Consider the following 23171-nt stretch of genomic DNA (forward strand, 5'->3'; position numbering starts at 1 on the left):
TGATGCAGATTTCTTCCTTGTTTTTCTTTGTTGCAATCACCATGGTGGAAACCCAGTTGCACGGGCCAGTAACCGTAGCAATGACACCCAGGGACACCATCCACTGGAGCTCATTGTATACTCTGTCGCGCATAGCATGTATGGTGTGGTGCTCGGACCACAGGTGTAACATTTGGATCAGTGGTGATATTGTACTTAATGGGCAGTTTTCCAAGCTTGTCGTCAAATAGTTCTTCGTATTGGGAAAGTATCTGCTGAGTGGAGCCCTCAGTGGGAGAGATTGGAGCAAGCCCAAAGGTAACCAGGCCTAGATCCTGGCATGCGTTGATGCCAAGCAGAGTTGCAGAATCCCCCCCGAACAATGAAAAACTTCAGTTTGTGAGCTTGTGATTCCTTGTGGCAATTCAGTTCCGTTTCTCCAAGTGGGAGCAGTACCTCTCCCCCATAGGCTCGTAACGTAGCCGTAGTGTTTGCAATACTTCGGTATTACGAATTTGTTTAAATTCAGATAAAGACATGACATTACATTTAGCACCAGTGTCATCTTTGCAAGCGCAATGTTGCTGTTGACGAGGGGAAAGACTTCAGGGTCAAGTTGCTTGTTAGTTGAAGCAAATGGGGAGTGGATGTCTGGACTGTTATCTTGGTTCTCACGGAGGAGAGCAGGGGATGGCGCTCCCAGCTCTTGGAATTCATTATCAGTAGGTTCATGTTTTAACAGGTGTCCATTTTGTCTTGGGAACGAACGAGCCACGCGAGAACGACAACATTTCATGAAGTGGTTAAATTTCTTACAGTAGTAGCAAATTTTACCATAAGCAGCACAGAATTCGCGACCTGGAGTGTGGGAGCCGTCACAGTTAAAGCACCGTTCAATAGATCTCTGAGGCTGCCAGGGTGGGGTGGGTTGTGAACACCGGTTACGATATGAGGTGTCGGTAGCATTGACATTGAACGGGGATCGTGGCCCAGAGCCCAAAGACTATGTATGGGAAGCCGTAAGTTCAGCGATTCTGCAAGCATGTTCAGCTCGGTCCAAGGTCAATTCAGTACCGCGAAAAAATTTGTCTCGTACCTTGTCACTGAGTAAACCTCCTACCAGTTTGTCACAGATGAGATCTTCACACAAATCTCCAAAACAGCAGCGTGCAGCCATGAGTTTTAAATCACTGAGGAAGTTGTCACTAGGAAGTTGTCACTAGGTTCTCCTTGCTGTTGGAGTTGGCTCGACGGTCGCATAACTGTCTGAACTTAGTGAGCAGGGTCATCCATAGTTTCAGCAGGCACCACAACCTGGTTGTTGTGGTCCATAACGGCAGGTGTGTAGTTAAAACACTCTGCACGCTTCATTGCTTCAGGGCCAGCAACATTAAGTAGTATAGAGGCACGCACGTCAGGTGCAGCTTTGCGATGAGCAGCACGAATGTAATGGTTGTAGCCGCAGCGGATGTTGACGGCGAAGCGAGCTAGCCATGGTAGCGATAGCGAGTATACAAAACAAACTAGGTGGACAAAATAAAAACCGATATACTTAAAGGCGGAGTGGGTAGGCAACCACTTCTTGACACCATGTAAATGACCCAGTCATTCGCACAACATGGTACAATATAGTTTTATTAAAGATCACTTACAGTACACTTCAGCATGCTGTTATAGCTTGTGTAGCGACTATTCGACTGCTAGCATGAGCTGAGTTCTGATAATATAAACCGTATAGTAGGCGGATATTCTACTAATAAAGCACTACAATTGGTTAGTGTGGAGTAACCAATCTACAGAATGGTAGCCAGTAAAGTGGAAAAACCAAACAGGAAAAAAAATATATTTTTGTTTTAACTTCGAGACTTTTTCATGCAAAAGGCCTGCGAGGGCCAGATCGAATAATAGGCCGTAGATATCCTCAGCATTTCAAATGTAAGCTGCAAAGACATGCCAAGGAAGGAATTCCTGGAAATATTTTGTCATATTGTCTTCAGAACACGAATCCCCACCCAGTTTGGTTATGAATTCCCAGCCTCTCACCCTCCATCCAACTATCTTCTGACCTGAAGACTGCCAACATTGCAGGTATAGGATCCTGCAGATCCTTTGTTCTTCAGCAAGGAAAATGGTCTCATGATGACAATCAACAGCATCATTTGATAAACTCAAAGTATAATTGAAATCATATCCTGCCAAGATTACTCTAGAAGTAGACAAGATTTCAGGTGAGAAGAAAGCAATGTTGCAGAAGATAGGACAATACAAGATGTTTGTCTCCTTTATTTTACTGTGACTATTACGACACCTTGACTTCTGCAAATACAGAATTGCTGCTGCAGGCTTTAATGTCCTTACAATTGCAATGAAACTTTATGAAATCATGAATTCCACGAGTAGAGTATTTCTTACCGCAGGTCGACAATGTGGAGCCGAACCCTCCAGCTCCTGCAGAAATGCTGCCCTTAGAAAGAGCCGAAGCCGTTGCTGTAGAGGATGCAGAAGATGTAGAAGGCGCAGAGGAAGTAGATGTCAACCGCTCCCCTGACTCCATATCTGTGAAGTAAAAGCAAATTTAGAGATCCCAAAGACCTCCTCATCAATTACCACTAATTTTTTTTAATGCAGGAGCTTCCTGGATTATGAATGACCCAACGTACAAAAATCCGACTTTAACCAAATTTTCCCATACATTTTAATGCATTTATTAAGTTTGCAATAACAATGTTTCAGTGTATTCATGAATGACTGGATATCCCATGAGTTTAATTATGGGCAATGTTAAGATGAAATGATAGAATTATGATACGATATGGATAGCAATATGATATGGATAGCTATAGAAAACGGATGTTTCTATCTTAAGGAGAAATCGAATTACGGACAATTCTCAGGAACGGAACCTTTGTGCAACCAAGGGACTGCCTGTACTATGGAAAACTACATTTTAATTAAATGAGAAGAGCTGCCAGTAATAAAGAAAAAAATATTAACTAAATATTATATTACCTAATTTTATTTTATTTTGGTTAATAGCTCCATTCCTAGCCTTTTCTACAATTCATCTCCATTTTTTTCTTTAAATTAATATCGTTCCATATTTTGGATCAAAAATATGAGGATTTTTTACTGAAGATCACGTGGTGAACGCTTATAAAAATTGTGATAAATTTAGGAGTTTGGATCCTCCTCAAAAAAACTACCCAACCACACCATAATGTGATGTACAAGGTTAGATGACCCAGTAGTGCAATGGAGAGATTGTACTAGTATGAAAAAGTGCTTTATTTCTCCCAAACAAAATGGAAAACTGAGCTCCCCACAGAACATCCGAGTTCTGTACGGATGAGGCAAAGCAATGTCATCTTGTTCAGCAATCAAACCAAACAGTTAATGACTAGAAGACTTTCAACCAGGAAATACCACTAGGAATTACAATGAAAAGACATGATCAGATAGCATAACATACGCTAGCAAAAGAAAAACGGGATTAAAGATGGATTTCAATTTAAATCAGGAAAAAATGAAATGTAATTTAAAAAATAACTCCAACAGAAACTAAAATCTAAATGAAGTTAATTTGTAAAACTTTTTGCTATTTCAAAGTAAATGTAATTTTCCCCAATGTTAGGGAGGAAGGGGAAAGGGACTGAAAGGGACAAGGTATTTAAGGTATGTTGGTGAGGTCCTTGCTATAAGCGAGTTAGGTATTTCGAAAAACGCAAGGAATCATGGGATTTGTCGAAGGTCATTCGCGATTAAAAAAAAGTGGCGGCCCCAGGCTTACAGCCAGCGGGGAGAAGAGGAGCTAACTCCAGCTCAACTCTGCCTGTACCGCCGGGTTAACCGACAGCCCTGGACTGACGGTCCGCGCTGGCTGTAAGCCTGGGGGCCGCCACTGCTTCGGGCCGATGTCCCGCCAGTCCAGGGTCACCCCTGACATCTCCGGCCGCCGCAGGCCAGGGATGGGACACTCAGGAGGGGACGGGGACGGGGACGGCCCAGTAGCAATTCAACAGGACTTGCAGCGCTGGAGACCCGGGTTCAATCCTGACTACGGATGAAACGCAGGTCTGTATACACACAGCAGCTGAGCTGCTGAGAATGTTTATCGCGAATGACCTATGACCTGCGCATGCGCAGTCGGAATACCGAACTTGCTTATTCTGGTTATTTAAACAGTGATCAAGGTGATAATAAATTGTCTATGCACATAATTTGAACAAATTAACATATCAGATGGCAACTTCCTGACTTTCATGTTTAAATGTACATATATGGCCAAAGGAAGTTGCTGCAAAAGAACAATGGTGGGTGATGATAGACTCAATTATATTCTTACAGCAAAATATGTCGAACATGTGCAGTTCTGGATGTGCAGGCAAACATGTGTAATTCATAACTTGGATTATTTTTTAAGAGAATGCTAGCTATGTAAAATATGTTTCTGGCTATAACTATTAATACTCTTATACTCCCATAAAATTAGGATGTCAGTGTATTATCAGGAAACTTTCCAGGATTTTGAAGCTTGTCATATTCGGCATATGAAGCGAAACTGAATGAATTTATGCACACTCACTATTTTAAAATATATTTGTTCAAGTGACTTCAGATGCTGAACCATACTACACTTTAAACTGTACTACACATTAAACTGAACTATACTACACTTTTAGCTATTTTACAATGAAGATAGCATATAGGAATCAATAACAGGGCTAAGAAACACCAAAAAAGCAATTGGGAAGAAAATTACTCAAAGGTTAAAAAACACTGCAAATAGGATAAACAGGAGTAATTAATTGAATTATTTACACAATCCTGCATAATAATCTATTTAAATGTGTAATTTTCCTTCACACATTAATTGATATGGCTATATTTTTTATCTGATTGATCCAGGACCTGGCCCAGATGTTTTAAGCTATTGGTTCGATCATTAAATAAACAAAGACAAAATGGTGACTTTAGTGGAAAAGGTCCAACAGTAACACAATTCAGGATCAGAACTTGACTTGGTAGATACAGGGAGGACATTTCTTCCAAATAAAGTGCATAAAATTAGGGGTCACGATAAAAATGGAATTGATAATATTTACCTGTCTCTATAATTATTTTTGTGACTATCGTCGGATGAAGAATAATTGCGAATAAGCATTGATAGAAATCTTGACAATGCTGTGCTCATAATTAAAAGTAAAATGCCTGAAATCACTATACAAATTGTAATATTTGCTAAAAAGAAAGCAGAACTACACAATTTAAAGGAAACATGTATTTGACTTCTACAAAACAAAATCGAGCAGTTTTCAATTATATCAAATTGATTCTATAAATTAAAAATAATGAAAACATATTGACAACCAAATAGCCAAGATAACCAGTTATGTAAGTACTTGGCCTAAAAAAAATCTGATTTTTGTGTCCAAATACTGCAATTCGATTGTTTTATTTGCCAGCACATTAAGTTGCTTCAGAAGCACTGCTTCTTTAATCAAAAGAAATACTCCCACATAATTGCTTAGCACTAAAACCTAACATCAGTGAGCATGAATCTGTCACACCACAGCAAAATTAAGGGAGGCTGATGTGTAATTTTTTTGCATCATTGATTTCTGTCTGTATGCAAAGACAGAAACTTCTGATTACATCTACTGTAACATGTGTTATATGTTTATTTACATGCAATTAACTGCACTCTGGATTACCACAATGTACTCTCGGAATGCCAGAGATAATCTTCTTGGATGAAGGCCACAGTAGGAGATGCTGGCTGGCTCTGTAAGACTTTTCATTAATTATCTTTGCTGTTAGTATAAATTTGACTTTTGTCCAAGATCTTAGGGAACTGAATGAGGACTAAGGTACAGAACAAAAGCAAATAATCCAAATATCAAAGTACACAGCATTTATAAAGTGAAAAAATTAGTTAAAATTTAGGGTTGATTTAATTCCTGATTACCAGTGTAAATGGAAATCTACAATATCCAGGTTTTAAAATACTTTATATGAACAATCACACCCATGAATCACAGATTCTTACCCACTGACTGGATTTCCCAATGATTCTGACCCATTTTCCAGTGAAATCAAAGCACCAATGGGTTAAACTTCATTGCCATGTCTAGAGAGTAAAAATGACAGTACTTCTACAGCCTCCACTGCAGAAACATAGGCGCATGTGTCAAGGACAGGTGAACTCGCTTCAGGTGATGAACTAGTAAAACAAATTTTAGGCGTTGAAGACCAATACTTGAATGACACCATTAAAAAAACAATCACTCTCACAACTGACATGAAATATTGCTCATTTCCTGAAGAAAATATTGTGCATTACTCAGACTTATAGGTGTGGATTAAAAACATTTGCAAACTTCTGCAGCACTCAGGGATGACCTTTTCAACTTATTTTTGAAACGATTCCTTTTTACCCCACTCAAAATAAGGAGTAAAAACAGCAGCAGTAGAATAAAATCTTTATGCAAAAAAACCCTGCAAAACTGAAATAAGGACAGACAATGATTAAGAAGCTTTACATCCCACCGATCTATGGAAGCCGATTTAATATTTCAGATTGATGACCATGTTTCTCGCTCAACAGAGGCTACCAGACCCGAGTAATCTCCCCATCTCCTCCCCTTTTGGCTTCCGCAGAGACCGCTCCCTCCGTAACTGCTTGGTCAATTCGTCCCTTCCCACCCAAACCACCTCCTCCCTGGTACTTTCCCTTGCAAACGCAGGAAATGCTACACTTGTCGATTTACCTCCCCCCTCGACTCCATCCAAGGACCCAAGCAGTCTTTCCAGGTGAGGCAGAGGTTGACCTGCACCTCTTCCAACCTCATCTATTGTATCCGCTGCTCTCGGTGTCAACTGCTCTACATCGGTGAGACCAAGAGCAGGCTTAGCTATCGCTTCGCTCAACACCTCCGCACAGTTCACATTAACCAACCTGATCTCCCGGTGGCTCAGCCCTTCAACTCCCCCTCCCATTCCGAATCCGACCTTTCTATCCTGGGCCTCCTCCATGGCCAGAGTGAGTCCCACCACAAATTGGAGGAGCAGCACCTCATATTTCGCTTGGGTAGTTTACACCCCGGCGGTATGAACATTGACTTCTCCAATATCAGGTAATCCTTGCTTTATCCTTCCTTCCCCTCCCCTTCCCAGCTCTCCCACAGCCTACTGTCTCCGCATTTTCCTTTCTTCTTCCCGCCCCACCCCCACATCAGTCTGAAGAAGGGTCTCGACCCGAAACGTCATCTATTCCTTCGCTCAATTGATGCTGCCTCACCCGCTGAGTTTCTCCAGCATTTTTGTCTACCTTCAACTGATCTTGTTTCGTTTCAGTAGAATTATATCTTTTTCAGATAATTGCTTTTACACAGATGACCATTAAGACCTTCCCCATCTATTGTACAAAAATCCAGTCAATCACATAAAAGCAATTGTGAAGTAATAATTTTGAATAGCTGTATTTGGAATGTTGGAAATCCATTTTTAGTTAAACAACTGTCAAATAACATTACTTTTGTTCACCTCTATCATGTTCTGCCTTGTGTTAGGCTTTTCTAAATGGTCATTCTAGGATTGTGCTTTTCATCACAAAAACATATCGCTAATTAGTTTGCTGCACATTCGTATGGCAGTCATATTGTTAGTTCTTAAATCGCACTTCAAGACAAAGTGTGATGCCAACCGTGAAACTTATTCGAAGTACACACGAGACAACAATCAGCACTGGTACTCTATTCTCTCTTGACAATGTAGTCACTACGTTGGGCAATTATTCTGCAGAACTTCTCCATTTAGATTGCAAGTAAGCAACAATTTCCAGCAGCCCGTTCATTTTCATTCTGCCTCATTTCCACTTGGACCATTATATCCTTGCCCTCTTCTGATTAATCAAAGCTCAAGCTCAAGGACTAGCAGCTCTAGTGGGCAAGGGAGTTGAGAATCAGGAAGAAGAGTCAGGCGAGAAAGGAACTAAACTGGAAGTAGAAATTATAGATGTTGTAAGTAAAATCAATAGGCAGTGGAAACAAAGGCAGATAGTATCAAGGTTTCAAGGTCAGTTTATTGTCACATGTACCAGTTAAGGTACAATGGCATTTGAGTTACCATACAGCCATACTAAGTGAAAAGCAACAAGACACACAACCACATACACGTTAACATAAACATCTATCACAGTGGATTCCACATTCCTCACTGTGATGGAAGGCAATAAAGTGCAATCTTTCTTCCTCTTTGTATCATCTATGAACCTGAGGATTAGCTATGTTTTAAAAGTCAAATGATGACCAAGATAATTTGAATAAATGGTAGAACAAAAATTAGTAAACTGGCAAGGACCATGAAACAGACTGTGCTTTCATAGTTTGTAAAATGGAAAAAACGAATAGGGCAAATTTGGATTCCTTCCAGAGAGAGGAGAATTTATAAAAGGTGAATAAGGTGATTTATATCAACAATTCGGATGTTTCCCCAATGCAATTTCCCTTCATCCCCAGCACTCCCTCCCCCTCCGCTTCATCCTCCCTCTTCTTTCCCCTCTCCTCCTCTCCTCCCCTCTCCTCCCCTCCCCTCCAACTCCCTCCCTCCTTCCGTAACCCCTCTCCCCTCTCTACCCTGTTGGGCCCCGTTCCCCCAATGCAATATTCCACCACTCACCCGTTCCCCCAACGCAACCCGTTTCCACCACTCACCCATTCCCCCTACGCAATCCGTTCCCCAACGCAATATTCCACCACTCACCCATAGCCCCCAACTGCGCAGGCGCGGTTCATTTCCCCTCATCCCCCAACACTCCCTCCCCCTCCTCTTCACCCTCCCTCTTCTCTCCCCTCTCCTCCTCCACTCCCTCCCTCTCCTTTCCCCTATGCTCAGCCACTCCCTCCCTCCATAACCCCTCTCCCATCCCCACCCCCTTCCTCTCCCTCTATCTGTTTAAATAACATTAAACAACAATCTTCTCCTCATCCAGTCCCCCACTGCTGCCTTTTTTTAAAATGTAAATGAGATCCCATTGTGATGTTTTTGTGGATGGAGCACTGCAGACGGACAGTTTATGTAAATGAGATCCCATTGTGATGACATAGCTGTAACTGCCACTGCAGTGTTCAAGTGATTCTTTCTCAAACTGGATTTTGTAAAGTTAAAAATGTTAATAACTTGTAAAATATACCATCAATTTGAACAAAACTTGTTTAATTTACATCACAGGACAATTGTCAGTAAGGTGGTGCAAACATTGTATCGCTATCGTGTACCGTTTTGGCATAGTTCCGGGATCACAACACACACAGGCAAACACACACACACACAGTCACAGACAAGATGAGAGTTTTAGTAATATATACTAGACCAAGTGGGACCCATTGGGTCCCTGTCACACGGGAGGCCTGGTCCCCCAACGCAACCCATTCCCCCAACGCAATATTCAACCACTCACTCATAGCCCCCACGAGAGGCCTGGTCCCCCAATACAACCCATTCCCCAATGCAATATTCCACCATTCACCCGTTCCCCAACATGGGAGGCCTGGCTTCCCAACGCAACACGTTCCCCCAACGCAATATTCAACCACTCGCCCATAGCCCCCACGAGAGGCCTGGTCCCCCAATACAACCCATTCCCCAATGCAATATTCCACCACTCACCCATTCCCCCAAAGCAACCCATTCCCCCAAGGCAATATTCCACCATTCACCCATTGCCCCCAACTGCGCAGGGGCTGCTCATTTCCCCTTATTCACCCTCCCTTATTTCAAACTTTTAAAAAAGTGCAATTGAACTTGCTTGGGCTGGCAGGATTCAAGTGTCCTGGGATAGCAACATTGTAGCAACCAAGGCTACAATCCCATTGTGATGTCATAGCTGTAAGTGCCAGAGCAGAGGGAAGGCATTTTTCTCAAATTGGGGTTTTGTGAATTAAAAAATGTGAATAACTTTTAAAATGTAACATCAATCTGAACAAAACTTGATACACCACAATACAGGACAATTGTGAGTCAAGGTGGTGCAAACATTGTAGCGCTATCGTGTACCGTTTTGGCATAGTTCCTGGATCACATAGGCACACAGACACACACACAGACACATACACCACACCACACACACACACACACACACGCATAGAAACAAACAAGATGAGAGTTTTAGTAATATATATAGATAGATAAATATTAAGTATTGCATTTTGGGGAGTCTAACCAAAAAGATCTAAGAGTGCAGGAACATAGTTCCTTGAAAACTGCCTCACAGAGAGATCAGGTGATCAGGATACTGAACGTAGAAATTGGGATGTTATGTTGCAGCTGTAGAAAACACAGGTGCGGCCAGTGTTGGAGTATTGTGTTCAGTTTTGGTCATCCTGCCATAAGAAAGATGTTGTTAAGTTGAGAAGGATGCAGAGAAGATTTATGAGGATGTTACCAGGACTTGAGGGCTTAAGCTATAGGGAGAGGTTGGGCAGTCTAGGACTTTATTCCTTGAAGCGTAGAGGAATGAGAGGTGATCTTATAGAGGTATACAAGATCATGCGATGAATAGATAGGGTATATACAGAGTCTTTTATCCAGAATCAAGAACCAGAGGACATAGGTTTTAAGGTGAGACGGGAAACATTTAATAGGATTCTGAGGGGCACCTTTTTCACAAGAGGGTGGTGGGTATATGGAATGAGCTGCCAGAGGAGGTGGTTGCGGCAGAAACAATAACAATATTTAAAAGACATTTGGACAGGTACAAAATAATAGAACTTTAATTATCCCAGGAGGAAAATTGGTCTTCCAACCGTCATTAAACACAAGAAGATACATGAAATGAATGTGAGGTGTTGAAAATTCAGGATTGGGGATGTGCAAAGATTGGAGAGGGAGGGGGGGGGGGGGGGGGTGAGGGGTGGGGAGTCAGTCTACCCCACAACAGAAGGGAAAGGAGTTGTACAGTTTGATAACCACAATGGTGGCGTTCTGTGCTGCATCTCAGTGGAACCAGTCTGTTGCTGAAGGTGCTCCTCAGGTTGGCCAGTGTGTCATGAGGGGGTCAGCTGTATTGTCCATCATGCTCTGCAGTTTGAGGAGAATCCTCCCCTCCAAGACCACCTCTAATAAATCCAACTCCACTCCCAGGACGGAGCCAGCCTTCCTGATGAGCTTGTTACTTCTGTTGCCGTCCGCGGCCTTCGCCTTGCTACTCCAGCACACAACAGCGTAGAAGATGACACTGGCCACCACCGATTGATAGAACATCTGCAGCATCTTACTGCAGACGTTGAAAGAGCGGAACCTACTCAGAAAGTACAAATGTCTCTGTCCCTTCTTATACAGTGCCTCAGCTTTTCTGGACCAGCCCAGTTTACTGTCCAGATAAACTCCAAAGTACTTGTACTCCTTGGTAAACTGCACATCCACACCCTTGATGGAGGCAGGGGACATGGGTGTTCCTCTCCTCCTAATGTCCACCACTAACTCCTTAGTCTTGTTACCCCTCAACAAAGTAGTTGACTGCACCTCTGTATTCAGTTTCCCTCCCCTCACTGATGCAGCCCACAATTGCAGTCATCTGAAAACTTCTGCTGGTGCCAGGAGTCCGAGTTGTATCTGAACTCCGAGGTGTAGATGGTGAACAGAAAGGGAGAGAAGACCGTCTCCTGTGGGGCCCCTGTGTTGCTCACTACCATGTCCGAGACACAGTTCTGTAGCCTGGCATACTGTGGTCGTCCAGTCAGGTAGTTAGTGATCCAGGACACCCATGGAGCATTCACCTGCATGGATAGGAAAGGTTTAGAATGATATGGCCCAAAGGCAAGCAGGTGGGACTAGTGTTTATGCGGTACCTTGGTCGGCATGGGCAAGCTGGACTGAAGACCCTGTTTCCATGCTGTACGACTGTAATAATCACAGAATTAAACAAACACTTTTTGATTGTTTTCAAGGAAGATGTGTTCTTTCCTAACTTCCTATATTCACTCTGCAGGATCTCATCACTTTTCCAACCTATGCTGCAAGCACCAATGTGTACAACCACTTCTGGTTGATCACTCTCTCCCTTGAGCATGTTCTGCAGCTGCTCCAAAATATCCTGGACCCTGGCACCAGGGAGGCAACATACCATTGTGGTATTTTATTTGAATCTCCTGCTTAGTCCCCTAACTATCAAATCCCCTATCACTATAGCCCTGGCCGACTACACCCTACTCCAGACCACGTGCCTCAGACATGGTTGCTGCTGCAGGTGTTTTCTCCTGGATCAGTATCCTCCCCCCTTTACCCCTCCTATCAGTATCCAGAAGGGTATACTTATTTTGAGGGTAATGGCCACGGGGATTCCAGCAAATTTGCAGATGACACAAAGCTGGGTGGCAGTGTGAACTGTGAGGAGGATGCTATGAGGATGCAGGGTGACTTAGACAGGTTTGGGTGAGTGGGCAGATGCAGTTTAATGTGGATAAATGTGTGGTTATCCACTTTGGTGGCAAAAACAGGAAGGAAGATTATTATCTAAATGGTGTCAAATTGGGGAAAAGGGAAGTACAATGGGATCTGGGGGTCCTTGTTCATCAGTCAATGAAAGTAAGCATGTAGGTACAGCAGGCAGTGAAGGAAGCGAATGGCATGTTGGCCTTCATAACAAGAGGAGTTGAGTATAGGAGCAAAGAGATCCTTCTGCAGTCGTACAGGGCCCTGGTAAGACCACACCTGGAGTATTGTGTGCTGTTTTGGTCTCCAAATTTGAGGAAGGACATTCTTGCTATTGAGGGAGTGCAGCATAGGTTCACAAGGTTAATTCCCGGGATGGCGGAACTATCATATGCTGAGAGAATGGAGCGGTTGGGCTTGTATACTCTGGAATTTAGAAGGATGAGAGGATATCTTATTGAAACATATAAGATTATTAAGGGTTTGGACACGCTAGAGGGAGGAAACATGTTCCCGATGTTGAGTCCAGAGCCAGTGGCCACAGTTTAAGAATAAGGGGTAAGCCATTTAGAACGGAGATGAGGAAACACTTTTTCACACAGAGAGTTGTGCGTCTGTGGAATTCTCTGCCTCAGAGGGTGGTGGAGGCCGGTTCTCTGGATACTTTCAAGAGAGAGCTAGATAGGGCTCTTGAAGATAGCAGAGTCAGGGGATATGGGGAGAAACATAGAAACATAGAAAATAGGTGCAGGAGTAGGCCATTCGGCCCTTCGAGCCTGCACCGCCATTTGATATGATCATGGCTGATCATCCAACTCAGTATCCCATCCCTGCCTTCTCTCCATACCCCCTGATCCCTTTAGCCACAAGGGCCACATCTAACTCCCTCTTAAATATAGCCAATGAACTAGCCTCAACTACCTTATGTGGCAGAGAATTCCACAGATTCACCACTCTCTGTGTAAAAAATGATTTCCTCATTTCCTGGAGAAGGCAGGAACGGGGTACTGATTGTGGATGATCTGCCATGATCACATTGACTGGCGGTGCTGCCTTGAAGGGCCGAATGGCCTACTCCCGCACCTATTGTCACTCTCTGCCTACTTTATTTCCCCTTCCTGGTGGTCACCCAGCTGCACCTTACTTGTGATAACCTCTCTAAAACTATCAATGAAGTTCTCAGTCTCCCAGACAATCCCGAGGTCGTTGAATCGCAGTTCCAGTTCCTTCAGACAGTCATCATGAACTACAACTGGGCGCACTTCCCACAGGTGTAGTCCTCGGGGACACTGGAAGTTCCCCCAATTTCCAAACTCCTGCAGGAGGAGCATACCACTGCCCAAACTGCTAACCAGACTGCATTTAAAATAAAGAAGAGTTATTAAAAAATTAAAGATCTTTCTTCATCTTGCTATCACCCTCTGCTCAGCCTCCTCGCCGAACCTCTTGAGCCAAAGCCAAAATACATTGCTTGCAGCTCAGAACACAACCTCTCCCAAAATGACCATTCCAAATAGGCCTCTCCACTATGGATTAGCTGCATGGATGCAAGGTGAAATTAGCAATTGAGACTAATCCCAAACCAGCACTCACTCTGTTGGCTACAAATTATGGTATATCAAATGTTTATCCATGAAAATTTCAAATATGCGTGTTTCTGTCTGAAACATTTCTTCAGATAGAGAGTTAAAGAATCCCACCACATACTGGATGTGAAACAAATTGTTTGAAACACCTCTGATATCTCTACCCAAATCTACCTTAAATGTATGCCCCATTCCACTTCTCAGGTCAGATAATCAGTTTCTTGCTCTTCACTCTAGGTTTACATCTGGATTAAGTCTCCCCTCTGTTTCAGAGAAAGCAACTCTAATCTAATGGGCCTGTCCCACTTAGGCGATTTTTCAGGCGACTGCCGGCAACTGTCAAGTTGTAGCAGGTCGCTGAAAAACCGGCGACTGGAACGGCGACTGTCTGAGTGGAACATACACACACACACATACGTACACACACATAGCTTCCTTCACCTGCCAGTTATGCAGGCGGGGGACAGGGCAAGCAGGGGGAGTGCTATACGAGTGAAATTCACACGGTGCAAAGCAAATGTGATACAGACACACAACACGATGAACAGGAAGGTTGGCGCTGTAATTAAGACAGTGAAAGCACATTGTACGGGAAAGGTCACTTAAGTCCTTTAAAAGAGGGGGGAAGAGCGGCGGAGAAGAAGGAGTGAAGACAACTTTTAAGAAGTCAGAGATACACAGCTGTGAAGCTCGGCAGACATTAACATTACCGGTCGGTTATCCTTGGTTCTGAAAACTACTGTTTACGTTTTTTTCCCCCAATGAGACAATGAAATTCACCGGTCAGCACCGGCAACAATCTACGAGAACCTATGACAACCTGCGACCTCCTGTCGACCCACTACCGCTGCATCTACGGCATGAGAATTCTCGCTATTCTCCATGGTGGCTTCATTCTGCTCACCGCTAATCTTTCAACGTGTTGAAAAATTAACGGCAACCAGAATGAAGCCACGACTAGATCCGAGAATGCAGGAACTACTCACGACCATGAAGGCGACTCCCCGGCAACCACCCACGAACATGTGGCGACCGTATAGACACCTGTAGTCGCCTAAAAAGTCTCCTAAGTGGGACAGGCCCATTACTGAGCTTTCTTCGCGAAATGCAGCAATGGCATAACTAGCATTTTACACAAGTTTAGCTATAATTCACCAAATACTCAAGCAGCCTTCAATGTAATCCTCCAAATGGGGATTTTACGCAACATTATCACTTCTGTTTCCACTGTTGCACAACCAACCAGTGCTGGTTGGTTTTGTGCTCTCTTTAAAACAGTAATATCTAGTGTTATTCCCTTGGCAACCCTCATGTGCACCCACGTAGTCAGGTCACTAATTGAATACTACATTATGGGCGAATTTGTCATGTGTTTCCTGTCCAGCATAAACCTTTTTTTGGAATTGGTTACCCACATTCATTTGGAATTCATTTACAAAGTTAATTATCGTCCATCATTCTGTGCTACCTTTGAACTGAAACCTTTGGGATTAAATGGCCGATCACTAATTCACTTGAGCCATTACCACAACCAACAGTTTTTCTATTTTACATAACATTATTATAACAGTTATTCCCAAACAAATGGCTCCATGACCAATACAGGGATGGCCCTACCAACATTTCAAAAGTTGAAAAAAAATGTGTCAATTTTCCCATCTATTTAAACGATGTTGAAGCTGACACCACAATATATTTTTTGCTCATTTTGTGTGTTGTCATTTGAATCCCTAGCTATTAAAACCCAATTAATCAACAATCATTCATTTAAACTGCAGGAGAATTGATGTAATGGAAGATCTCAGAAAAAAAATAAAAAATAAATAAATAAAAGAATGTTCCATTTTTTATACATTATATTAACTTTGTACCCAGCACTATCCCAGCTCCAACTTTAATATAGAGAGAGAAATAGTAAATTCTGAAACTTTCTCAATTATAACAAGCAACTCTCAAAACAAAACTCTCAAAATGGATATTGCACACGTGGTTGAAAATTATAAAATGAGCACATCATCTTGAAAACAAAACTTATATGATTCAAAGTCTTTCTCTACTTTGATCCACAGAATGGTCCTTTTTAGGGACTTTCCATGTTCACCGATTTAAATTCCATCCTAACAGAAAACCACATACATACTCTTCCCTGGTGTCAAAGGTGTCAACAGCCAACAAACCAGATTTGGTGACCATGTTCAAATGGCCAATTACGTCTTATGCAGGATTTTTTAAGTGATTTATGCTTTAACTGCTCTCCTAGCGGATATGAGAGATCCAACTTAATACTTGCTGATGTGTATAAATTGACACAATAACCAAGAACTGTAGGTACCTTTCAAATAACGCAGATAACTACTTAAGGTATAAACGGTGAAATATCAGAATATATTATTCCCTATTCCCCCATTTGGGAATTACAGAACAATGCAATAGGCTAACATTAATTATTTACACATGCATTTAGTTATTCACACAGTCGATGAATAATTGATTTAAATCTAGATTCAGAACAAAAGTAAAATCAAATGTTCCTTCCCCCTAAACTTGTATTGATGTACATTTCTTACACACAACTTCAGAATGTCAATATTCAGATTAAGGTACAATATAATTTTTGATTTAGAAAATGTTATAATTCAGATCTTTCAATTTGACATAAAGATCTTCAGCATAATTGAAATAAATGGATAGCTTAACCAACATCTCAAAAAATACCAAAAAAATGGCAAACAAGAAGGGTCTGAAGAAGGGTCTCGACCTGAAATATCACCTATTTCCTTCGCTCCATAGATGCTGCCTCACCCGCTGAGTTTCTCCAGCATTTTTGTCTACCTTCGATTTTCCAGCATCTACAGTTCCTCCTTAAATAAAATGGCAAAGTTTACTCAGACAAAACAAAGCTGGTGTGTGTTGAGTAGGAAATGAAAGTATTACAATGGTGCAGTAGAGGGTGGTCAGTGTTAGAGTAATGGGCCTGTCCCACTTAGGCGACTTTTTCTTTAACTGCAGGAGACCATGCAGTCGCCACATGGTCGCCACATGTTCGCGGATGGTTGCCGGGGAGTCGTCTTCATGGTTGTGAGGAGTTCCCGCATTCTGGGAACTAGTCGCGGCCTCATTATGGTCGCTGCAAATTTTTCAACATGGAGAGTAGCGAGAATTCTCGTGCCTTAGGTGGGTCGACCAGGAGGTCCTAGTGGGTTGCCAGGAGGTCGAAGGTTCTCGTAGGTTCTTGTAGGTTGTAGCCGGTGCTGACCGGTGAATTTCATTTGAAAATTGGGGGAAAAAAAACGTAAGCGGTAGTTTTCAGAACCAAGGATAACCGACCGGTAATGTTAAATGTCCGCCGAGCTTCACAGCTGTGTATTTCTGGCTTCTTAAAAGTTGTCCGGCTTCTTAAAAGTTGTCTCAACTCCTTCTCCCCCCCCTCTTTTAAAGGACTTACCGTACACTGTGCTTTAGCTGTCTTAATTACAGCTCCAACCTTCCTGTTCATCGCGGTGTGTGTCTGTATCACCTTGGCTTTGCACTGTGTGAATTTCAGACAGGTGCGAGTGTGCGCGTGTGCGTGTCTCTATGTTCCACTCTGACAGTCGCCGTTCCAGTTGCCGATTTTTCAGGCGACTGCCGGCAATTTGGCAGTTGCCTGAAAAATCGCTTAAGTGGGACAGGCCCATAAGGCTTTTTTACATTAGAGGGATTCAGGTCTACATCCAACTGCTTCATGAGTTTACTCAGTACCAACAGAATATACTTGAAATGAGACAAGAGCCGTTTATTTTAAGAGAACTTCAATCCAAAAAGATTTTTTTCAGCTCAAGCATAAATGGAAATAATCAAGCTACTGCTCTCTAAAATGAAATCAATACACTGAAGAAATAAAGTGAGCAGAACCTACTCAATGACGTTCATGCATAAGAGAACAAAATTAGGAACTTAAAATTTGAAGCCATGAGCTAATTTGTAAATTAGCAGCTTTTTGACAGTTTAATTAACAAATTTTATAAATTAACGGAAGGATGTCCCAGAATGCATGGGAAATCATGAAAATTAGGAGATAAACAATGTACCAGTTACCTCCTACTAAGTTGAGGTGCGCTAACAAATTCTGATGTCTGTACTTTTTTGAGTCACTTTTCAGTATTTAAATAGGATGCTAATTTAAGGCAGTCATAACAGGAGCAGCTGACAGCATCACATCAACAGGAATATGCAGTCAGTAGCCATGTAACCATAGCTCAGCATTTGACAGATGGAGCTTTAATGGTTTCAGGAGCACTCTATTTAAATGGGAATAAAACAAGCCAGTAGAAAAAAAACGAGTTTAATGTACAAGTTTTTACTGTTTCCTGATTCCAAGTAATATAATCTGCTGATTTAGTTCTTGTCAACACTTATAATAAAGATCCTAAAATGATCATTTAACAGTTTACAAACTATTCAACATCGTAACACTATTTTAACATTGTACTTGAAACTATTATTACTCAGTTATTCTGTGTTTGTATGTTTCAAGTTTAGTGAGCCTGTTTAGTACAATTATAATCTGTTCCCTTTGGTGTGTGCAGGGGTAAAAAAAAGGACAATCAAATTTAAAGTAGGGAAAGAAATGCCGTCATAATCCACTAAATCAAAAGAATATGTGTAGGGATGTGTTTATGATAACAGTTGTGAAATACAACCCACCCTCGAGCATAAAGCATCCTTGAATGGCCTGGCTTAAATTCAACTCCAGACCTACTGTAAAATGATTGGTTGTAAAATGGTTTTGGACAGAACTTAGTTCAAGGACAACAAATGATGACGTTGCATCCTGGAGTTAGCAAAATAATGTTTGAATTGCATGAATTAACTACCTCAGACATTTGTGAGGTGAAAATAAAGGGCAGACTTTGTCTACTGCATTTGATACTCACTAAGGTGATGAATACCAGCATTAACAATGACTAAATGAAGATATGTCATTAATTTATACTGTCATAGCGGAATCACAAAGTCTTACTTGTTTAAATGGATTTCAGTTTTTAACTTCACAAAATTAGAAATTTTTTCAATGTAAAATTATAAATAATCATACAAGATTTGTTTTAAAAGTTATCTTTCATGCAGTTCCTCTCAAAATAAAGATGTCTTCAAGAGAGAATTAGATATAGCTCTCAGAAAACAGGAACGGGGTACTCATTTTGGATGATCAGCCATGATCATATTGAATAGAGGTGCTGGCTCGAAGGGCCGACTGGCCTACTCCTGCACCTATTTTCTATGTTTCTATGTCACTTTAAACATTATATTTCACATTGATTAGAGTATTGACTAATTCAAGGTTTTTTCCTGGTTCTAACTAAACTTATTCATACAAATCCGTACAGTAAAAAATATAATTTGACTATTTTAGAAAAATTAAAATATTTTAATTTAAAACGTTGTTGAAATGTTAATGGCAATAAACCAGTTATATTTTGAAGCTGCTAAAAAAAGAACTCTCTAAGCATTTATGCACAATTTCGTTTTACACAAGGGTGTGACAGATGGCTGATGCTACAAGAGATAATCCCAGCAACAAAGTCATCAGCTTGGATCTGCAATAATCAGGCTGTCGACACAGTGTCTTTCTGCTAATGGAGGATGCAGGCTGGAAAATATTTTATAAAACTCCTTGACCCTTGTTTCAAAGTCAAGGGTGTTAACAGTGCACCTTCTCTTCTCAGATTGCTGCTTATTTCTTTATTACCACAACTACAAAAGTGTCATCTGTCTACCAAAATTGCGAAAATTCATCCACAATAGTAAACAGTGCAGTGCATATATAAAAAGGTGCAGCTATAAGGATTTCTACTACAAGATACCAGAAGCCCTCTAACCATATCATTAGCCAGGATCTTATCAGGAAACATTAGCAATCCTATGTGGAACTGTTGGCAGTTTTCAACCTAAGTGCTAGAAATATTAGTTTCCTTAAGAATGTCCAAAATACACATCCCAAACATATCAGCCAAGCTCCTCTGGCCATTTCCCTGTTAGTCTCTAAATTCCCAATGGAGCTTATGGTGAGGAAATTGCTCACAGATCCTGTGTCATGTTAAATTTGCCATAGGACTGACGAGCCATTAGGAGCATGGGAAACTGAGTGGTGATCTTCTGAAGGTATATAAAATCATGATGAACATAGATTTAAAAGGAATCTGATGAGCAACAGAAGCCTCTGCTCTCTCTCCACCTCTGCCCCGCCCGTCTCACATCCCCTCCCCCACCCCTCTCTCTCCCCCCTCACTACCCCTTTCCCCCCGTTCCCGCTCTCCTCCCCCTCCCCCTCCCCATCTCTCTCCCCCTTCCTCCCTCTCCTCCCCCTTCCCAATCTCTCCCCTTTCCTCCTCCCCCTCACCTCATCTCTCCCTCCCTGCACATGTGTGTTTGGGGATGGTTAGTGTGTGTGTGACGCCGTAGGCCCCCTCCCCCCCACAACCGCGCGTGGTGGGAACAGATCCAACGGGTCTGCACTTGGTCTAGTATCTATTGTGTGTGTGTGTGTGTGTGTGTGTGTGTGTGTGTGTGTGTGTGTGTGTGTGTGTGTGTTTTTTTTTGTTTGTGTATAATCACATGTTCTCGAAAAAACGACGTGCTAATGGTAAAATGTTCACATATTCCGCTAGAGATTTTCACCCTGGAGTCCGAAATCACCTTATCTGAAACATTCACGCTTTATTTCTCGTTATTAATGAAAATGTTCAAAAATCTGAAAAGACTGAAAAAATAAGCCGCCGTCTTCTTGCTCGCGCTACGAGTGACGTCACCCCCCCCCCCCCCGACCACTCCCCCCTCCCCCCCCCCCCCCGTACTCGGGCCCTGCTGCCTGCAGCCAGGTGCCACGACCCGCCAGCCGGGAGAAACGGAGTATTGCGTTTGGGAACCAACCATCCCCTGTGACGACGCGCCTCCACCCCCCACCCCGCAAACTCTACCCCCTCTCCCTCTGCCCCCCCCACCCCCTTTCTGCTCCCCACGCCTCCCGTGGGTGCTATGGGTAGGGGACAGGAGCGTTGGGGGAGCAGACCCATTGGGTCTGCCCTTGGTCTAGTGACATTTAAAAGACACTTGGAGAAGTAGAGGAATAGGTACGATTTGAAGGGATATGGGCCAGTTGTAAGTCAACAGATGAACATGGACTTGTTGGGCTGAAGGACCTGTTTTCATGGTTTTCAGCTCCATGTGGCTAAAGGTCCATGGCCCTTGTGGCTAAAGGGATCAGGGGTATGGAGAGAAGGCAGGTACGGGATACTGAGTTGGATGATCAGCCATGATCATATTGAATGCAGGCTCGAAGGGCCGAATGGCCTACTCCTGCACCTATTTCTATGTATCTATGTATCTATGTGTGACTATGACTTTACTTTGATTGATTTTTAATTTTAATTCAAAACATTTAAATGACAATTGTTCATGTTTAAATGTATCACTATTTTAAAGTTTTGATAACTTCTTGGGAATGGGACTTTGCTGGCTATTAACAGGTCTCAGAGAGGTTTTATGAGTCGGAATTGTGCTGGTCTCCCCCCATCATCGCATTACGTTGGTGGCTCTGTTGTCAATGCATCATTACTCAATTTGGGACTGCGGTATACAAGGTTTGGGGGAATCAGGCAAGAAATACAACCTCATATTGGTAACATCTGGGTTATTACATTCATCTCTTTGGTTACACCTCAGTCTCAAGAACAAAAACATGAATTTCGTTAACATCCAAGATTTTTTTCAGATATTCATTTTTATCAGTGAAAGATATTTCTTTTGCATAAGATGTTATGTGATGGATATATATAACATAAATTTGTGCTGTCGCAAATGGAACCGATGACTACAACCCAAGATTCACACATAAAGCAGGTTCATTTTTTTGTGACACATATGACTGTATAGCACAATGGACAGCCAACATAATGCTTCAGAAACAGCCAAAGCTAACTAATTGGTAAGGACTTTTGGTTGGCATTTTTTATTTGAAAGCAAAGATCGTAACCCATTTCACCCATATAGCTGGGCAATCAGATTTTAGTACATACTAGACCAAGTGGGACCCGTTCCTCCAACGCAATACTCAACTACTCACCCTTAGCACTTAACTGCGCAGGTGCGGCTGACGGGTTCCCGTTGTGATGCCAGAGGGCCCTGTTGTGACGTGAGTCACGGCAACCCTCCCCCAACTGCGCCTCGCCATCTCTCTTCCTACCCCTATCCTCCTCCATTCCCCCTCATCCCCAGTACTCCCTCCCTCTCCTCTTCACCCTCCCTCTTCATTCCCCTCTCCTCCTCAACTCCCTCCCTCTCCCCTACCCTCAGTCACTCCCTCCCTCCATAACCCCTCTCCCCTCCCTTACCCCCCTCCTCTCCCTCTATCTCCATGCTCCCCCACTCCTCACCTCCCCCCTATCCACAGCCTCCCCACAATGAAAATCGTGATGCTTTTTTGTGTGAATGAAACCTCTCCCCTATCCCACCACCCCACGATGAAAATCGCGTTTTATTTTGTAAATGAAACCTCCCCCCAAGAAATTGATTAAAACTGAGTTTTTATGAAAGTCGCGTTTTTTAATGTAAATGAGTATCGGGCAGTGCAAGTGGAAGTTATTTTTGTCAAAGTGGTTCAAAATGTGAATAACTTGTAAAATATACAATGAATCTGAACAAAACTTTCCACATCACACCACGGGACAACGGTGAGTAAGATGGGCCTAAAATTGTAGCGTTATCGCGTTCCCATTTGGGATAGTTTCAGGATCACATACACACACATTTATACAAACAAACAAGATGAGAGTTTTAGTAATATATATACTAGACCAAGTGGGACCCTGTCACACTGGAGGGCTGGTCCCCAAACGCAATATTCCACCACTCGCCCATAGCCCCCAACTGCGCAGGAGTGGCTGACGCCAGAGACCCCTGTTGTGACGCGAGTCACGGTAACCATCCCCAACTGTGCCTCGCCATCCCTCTTCCTACCCCATCCTCCTCTATTCCCCCTCATCCCCCAGCACTCCCTGCCCCTCCTCTTCAGCCTCCTTCCCCTCCCCCACCCTTTCTCTCCTCACCCTCCCTCTCCTTTCCCCTACCCTCAGTCACTCCCCCTCCCTCCATAACCCCACTCCCCTCCCTACCCCCCTTGACGTCATTGTGAGGTGG

General features: G+C 42.7%; 1 protein-coding gene across 13 annotated transcripts in view; it reads right to left on the reverse strand.

The window, feature by feature from the left end:
• baz2b (bromodomain adjacent to zinc finger domain 2B) overlaps window positions 1–23171 on the reverse strand; it is a 233331-nt gene that overhangs the window by 116403 nt on the left and 93757 nt on the right. For 12 of the 13 annotated variants that reach the window (XR_004412578.1, XM_033024116.1, XM_033024114.1 and 9 more), the window contains one exon: window positions 2392–2535. The exons of the other annotated variant lie outside the window; for it this stretch is intronic. Coding sequence is in view for 11 of the 12 variants with exons in the window: in XM_033024116.1 (XP_032880007.1) it covers window positions 2392–2533 (142 nt within the window). In the remaining variant the exon portion in view is untranslated. The remainder of the gene's footprint in view (window positions 1–2391; window positions 2536–23171) is intronic. 13 annotated transcript variants of the gene reach the window in all.

Source organism: Amblyraja radiata, chromosome 7 (assembly GCF_010909765.2).
Source record: "Amblyraja radiata isolate CabotCenter1 chromosome 7, sAmbRad1.1.pri, whole genome shotgun sequence".
NCBI classification, from domain to species: domain Eukaryota; kingdom Metazoa; phylum Chordata; class Chondrichthyes; order Rajiformes; family Rajidae; genus Amblyraja; species Amblyraja radiata.